General features: G+C 43.1%; 1 protein-coding gene across 1 annotated transcript in view; it reads left to right on the plus strand.

Annotated features, from left to right (window-relative positions):
* The first annotated feature begins 2,451 nt into the window (after positions 1-2,451).
* Positions 2,452-5,874, plus strand: part of Slu7 (SLU7 homolog, splicing factor) — an 11,448-nt gene continuing 8,025 nt past the window's right edge. Inside the window, exons 1-5 of the mRNA XM_021212177.2 lie at positions 2,452-2,531; positions 3,257-3,442; positions 4,029-4,182; positions 4,686-4,766; positions 5,036-5,200. Coding sequence (XP_021067836.1) covers positions 3,273-3,442; positions 4,029-4,182; positions 4,686-4,766; positions 5,036-5,200 — 570 coding nt within the window. The 5' untranslated portion in view covers positions 2,452-2,531; positions 3,257-3,272. The remainder of the gene's footprint in view (positions 2,532-3,256; positions 3,443-4,028; positions 4,183-4,685; positions 4,767-5,035; positions 5,201-5,874) is intronic.

Below are 5,874 nucleotides of genomic sequence, written 5' to 3' on the forward strand. Positions count from 1 at the left end.
CCTGGCTGTCCTGGAACTCACTCTGTAGACCAGGCTGGCCTCAAACTCAGAAATCCACCTGCCTCTGCCTCCCGAGTGCTGGGATTAAAGGCCTGGGCCACCACCTAGTGAGGGTCAAATTAGAATGCCTGTATTGCATTCAGTGAGTGGGAGTTGTTAATGCTCTAACTCGGAGAGAGCAGGACCCTCTGCAGAGTAGTGTAACCTAATGACAAAACACTTGAGTCTCTCTTAATGTGACAGGCCAGCGCCCACTCCAGTGTCTGTGGTTTGTAGCATGGTTTGAAGAACCAACAGTAAAGAAAGGCTTGGGTTTTCGATCTGTCGTCTCTCACTAATATCTTGTTGTCTGAAGGTGTTAACCTCCTCGAAAACTTGTTTCCTTGCCATAAAATAGGGTTGTTGTAAAGATTTGGTGACGGTCTGCATGGTAAATTAAAGAAATGATAACTGTAAAATGGAGACGATTAAAGCTATGCCTCCTAGTATACTACCACGGATTTCTAACACTTCTATTTTTATTTTTAAGTCAATTTTATTTTAGTGTTGTGTATAAGTAGGTAGGTGGGATTTGCCCTTGTAAGAACATGTACAGTCTTCTTGGAATCCCTATAGCTGGAGTTAGGGACAGTTGTGAGCCACCTGACATAGATGCTGAGAACTGAGTTAGGGTTGTCTACAGGAACAGTAGGTGAACCGTCTCACCTGCCCCATACACAGACTTCTATGGTGGCATATGCCTATAAAGCCAGTACTCGGGAGGTGGAGGCAGACTCAATTTCACAGGAAAGTCGTGGAGTTTAAGGAATGCTGTGGATAAATACTGAGTGTTTTGGGTGTGGATGTCATGTACACAGTTGTGTAAATTTGAAGATCAAATGAAAAGTCTGGAGCAGAGAAATAATATAGAACCCCAGTAGTGGGATACTGTTCCTCCTGAATCTTGGTGACTGGTTTTGTTTAGAGTGGTGAGTAAGGCTCCTGCTGCACCGTAAGGAAGCAGCCTCTAAATAAATGTGTGCAAATAGATGAGCCTGCAGAGGAGTCGAGAACAGGAGAGGCGTTCTCGGAAAACCAGTAACATGTTATAGAAGCCAAGGAATGAGAACCTCTGACAAAGGAAGGCATGTAACTGAAAGATGTGCAGTGAATTTAGCATGCTGATGGTTATTCACTTGGTTAATGTCGTGGTGGCTTTCATTGGAATGGTTGGGAATGGAAATGAAGTCAGTGACCAGGGCTGGGGAGTGCAGAGCAGAGATATAAAAATAGGCACACTATGAATATAGATGATTTTGTGGTGTGTGTGTGTGTGTGTGTGTGTGAGAGAGAGAGAGAGAGAGAGAGAGAGAGAGAGAGAGAGAGCGAGCGAGAGCGCACACTAGATATACTAGGCATCCCTGAATGTAGACTGACCCATCTATATTTCTTTCTAACAAGGACTCATGTTTTGAACTCTCTATATATGCAAGGGTGACCTTGAACTTCTGATCCTATATTCACATCCAGATTGCTGGATAACAAGTGTGCACCACCAGGCCTAGTTTTTGTTGCACTGGCAATCAAACTTCTGTGCATGCTAGGCAAACGCTCAATCAACTGAGGCTTCATCCCCAGCCCTGAACTTTGGTAATTGTTAAGGCATTGGGCCTTCAAGGGGAACAGTGATGCACTCTAGTTTTCTGTTTTTGTTTTGTTGTTTTTTTTTTTTTTTTGCTGTTGTTTTGTTTTGTTTTGTTTTTTGGCTGTAGAAGAAAAGTTTGAGACATGCAGGAGGGCTAATTTAGGAACATCTGTATAAAAGTCTTTGATTTTTTTTTTTAAGATTTATTTATTGTTATATGTAAGTACACTGTAGCTGGCTTCAGGCACACCAGAAGAGGGTATCAGATCGCATTACACATGGTTGTAATGCTGGAATTTGAACTCAGGACCTTTGGAAGAATAGTCAGTGTTCTTAACCGCTGAACCATCTCTCCAGGTCCTTGAAATTTTATATACATGGCTTTCTCTGTTTACCAATTGGAGTGTTGAGAGAATTGGTGCTAAGAATATGTAAAGACTTTTTTTTTCTTTTTGAGACAAGGTCTCACTATATAGCCATGGCTAGCTGTGGATTCAATATGTAGACCAAGCTAGTTCCAGACTAGCCTCTAACTCCAAAATATCCACACCCTCTGCTCTCCAGGAGCTAGGATTAAGGTTGTATTACAGTGCCCAGTTTGTAAAGCCTTTGAGTAAGGGAAACCGTTAGAACCAGTGAGATGGCTCAGCAGGTAAAGGCGTTTGCTGCCCTGCTGACCTGAGTTTGATCCCTGGGACCCACGTGGTGACTGGGGGAGAACCGACTCCTACAAGATGATCTCTGACCTCTGGAGTGATAATTTTGGAATATATATATATATATATATATATATATATATATATGACTATGTTTTCATTTTAATCCCAGGTGGGGCTGCTTCAGACTGGTGCAGTAGCTGACTGTGATTTGCTTCATGCCTTAGCAGAGGCTTTGCCAGCAACTGCAGGTAGTTTTTGCGTTCATGTGACATTTGGAATTCTGGGGACTTGGACTTAGAGGGTAAATAAATGCTAGAGCCCCAAGAAGTGGGGCGGGTTGTTAGTTGTTGGGGGTTGTTGTTGATTTTTGGTAGTTGAGGTTTGTTAGGTAATCTTGTGCAAAGAAGAAGCAAGAAGTAAAAGAAATCAGATATCCTGACAGCAAAGATGAAACTTGCCCCAAGGAACTCAATGCCCCAATCAGCAGGGAGTATGCTAATGATAACCTCTCCCCCTTTCTGACCCCTGACTTTCTTCTGGGATCTCTTTTCTTTCCTCTCTCTCCTTTTCTCTTTTATCTAGTGTTAGGGGGTTGAGAGGGTAAAAGAAAGGGGATGGAGAAGGATGGGAGAGGAAAGAACCCACAATGAAGCCAAATCCTGCCACAGACCTCCCCATACATTCCCCACCCTTCCACACATGCCTGCACACAAAACAAATAAAAAGTAAAGAAACCCTCCTTTATAGGCACTTTGAAAGAATAAGAACATAGGAGACTGGAGAATGCTGTTACTGCAGCAAGGACCCAGTTTTGATCACAACACCATAAAAAGTTTGTGAAGTAAGAGGGAGGAAGAAAAGTGTAAGTGAGAGAGACCCTGGTAAAGCTCACAGTGTATTGCTCAGACACTGCTCAGTAGTCTCGGGGTGTATTCCAGGAGGCCTCCGTTACTGAACAAACTTCCTTTTTTAGAGGAAGCCAGTCCACCATGTCGGCGGCCGCTGTGGACCCAGTTAGTGCGGCACCCATGACGGGTTCAAAGGAGATAAGTTTGGAGGAGCCAAAAAAGATGACCCGAGAGGACTGGAGGAAGAAGAAGGAGCTAGAAGAACAGAGAAAACTGGGCAATGCTCCTGCAGAAGTCGATGAAGAGGGAAAGTGAGTCTTGTCTTGCTGATGTGTTTACATCCACCCCCAGTTCTTCAGGTGCCCACCCTTTGCTTTGGTAGGAGTTGTCCTTTCCCGTTCGCAGAATGTGTATTCTCTCTTGTTTCTTCAAACCCATAAGTATGTAGTTTAGTAGACAAATAATACTAAAGAGCTTATAGTGACTAGCAGTTGTCCTTTTTTACCTTTTTTCTGTCCCCAGCCTAAGTGGCTACTTTTCCATGCTCTTATTTTTGAATTTTTCACATCTCTGAATAATAATACCTCGGATTGCTTTACTCAGTTGGCTGTGTGCACTCATTTAACTTTCAGCTCTGACGGACGGAGCTCACTAACCCCTTCCTCCATTTCTTTTCAATTGTACCATTAGTCTCCACATCTCTGTTAGAAAGCTCCTCGGTGTAATATAACATTGTACATCTTTATTCTTAGTTCTTCTGTTAATGGACATAGCAACCATCTTCCCTCTCCATCCCACTGCAGGGCTTCTGTTCTTAGCTCTGTGCTCACTACCTTTGTGGTTCAAATGCCATTTTCAAACTTCCTTCTTCACAATTTCACTTAAATTTTATTACAGAGATATCAACCCTCATATTCCTCAGTATATTTCTTCGGTTCCATGGTACATTGATCCATCAAAGAGACCCACTTTAAAGCATCAGAGACCACAGCCAGAGAAACAGAAGCAATTCAGTTCATCTGGGGAATGGTACAAGAGAGGCGTAAAGGAGGTATGTGGCAACCTGTGTGTCATTTTGCCGGTAGAAATTTTTTTGTGAAGAACTTAAGAACTTTGAATGTGATGTTGTTTAAAGTAGGAAGATATTGTATGACCCTGGTGTTGAAATTCACAGTGTATACAGTGTTAGTTCCAATCTTTTCTTATTTCTTCTTTTATATTATTAAAACCTTTAAACTTGGTCATCTCAGAACATGAAGGCTACCTGGTCTTCCTTTTTTAAAGATTTATTTACTATGTATACAGCATACAGTGTTCTGCCTGCATGTATTCCTACATTCCAGAAAAGGGCACCAGATCTCATTACAGATGGTTGTGAGCCACCACGTGGTTGCTGGGAATTGAACTCAGGACGTCTGAAACAGCAGACAGTGCTCTTAACCTCTGAGCCCCTGGTCTTCTTTTAACAAATAAAGTCTTCCAGTAGACAAGATAGTGAGAGCCAAAGTAACTGCTGATAAGAAGTTTGTTTTGTTCTTTTCTGTCCTTGAACAGAATTCTATAACTACCAAGTACCGCAAAGGTGCATGTGAGAATTGTGGAGCCATGACACACAAGAGGAAAGATTGCTTTGAGGTAAGTTTACTCTAAGCCTGGTGGGAAACTGTCAGCCAGCCTTTTGTTTGCCCCTTGTCGGAGAACTTCTATTTCCTAAAGTTATTTTAGAAAAATAAAAATGAATTTGCTTGAATTTAGTGTGATATCATTACAGTTTCCTGCCCAAAGACTGCCTGGTAATTAAAGACACTAAAAGTGCCACAGTGTGTCTTCGCCAACTCTGTGAACGGTGCAGGAAGTCTTCCTCTGTGCTGCAAGCTCTTAGGGAAAGACCTGCTGTCTTTCAGAGACCTAGGCGGGTTGGAGCGAAATTCACAGGCACTAACATCGCCCCAGACGAGCACATCCAGCCCCAGCTGATGTTTGACTATGACGGGAAGAGAGACCGCTGGAATGGCTACAATCCAGAAGAGCACATGAAGATTGTGGAGGAATACGCCAAAGTTGACCTGGTAAGCTAGTTCCCTGCTTTCTGCTTCCCTAGAGAAGATCCTTCTGCTGTGTCTCTAACCTGACAGCGCTCTTGCACATCTTGGGGTGCTCTGAAGATGGCGCCATTTCTTACAGTATCATGTCTAATTCAATGGTGAAAGTGGTGTGGTGGCCCTACCCCCACCCCTGAAACAGAGTCTTTCTATGGAGTGCTAATTGACTTAGAACTTGCTGTGGAGACCAGGCTGGCCTTGAGCTCTTGCATCTGCCTCCCAAATGCTGTGATTAAAGGCAACTACCACCACACCTGGCTGGCAGCAGTTTCTTGAGTCTTTAGTTCCAGTGTGACCAAAGACACTAGACGTGTAAGAACAGACTGACATCAGATCTTCTTGTATTTGCTTATTTGTTTATTTGTTTGTTTGTGGCAGTCTCACTATGTAACCCTAGCTTGCCTAGATCTCACTCTGCAGATCAGGCTAGCCTAAAACGCACAGAGATCTGCCTTTCTGCCTCCTGACTGCTGGGGTTAAAGAAAGGTGTAATGTCACCACACACAGCTGATTCTGGCTTTCAGAAGTTCTGAAGCCTTCATCCCTAAGCTATAGCTTGTGGCTAAGGCTGCTTTATAGTCGTCTCCCATCCCATGTAAGAATAGATAACCTGTTTCAGAACATTGAATTTTTTTTTTTTT

Source organism: Mus pahari, chromosome 14 (assembly GCF_900095145.1).
Source record: "Mus pahari chromosome 14, PAHARI_EIJ_v1.1, whole genome shotgun sequence".
Taxonomy (NCBI): domain Eukaryota; kingdom Metazoa; phylum Chordata; class Mammalia; order Rodentia; family Muridae; genus Mus; species Mus pahari.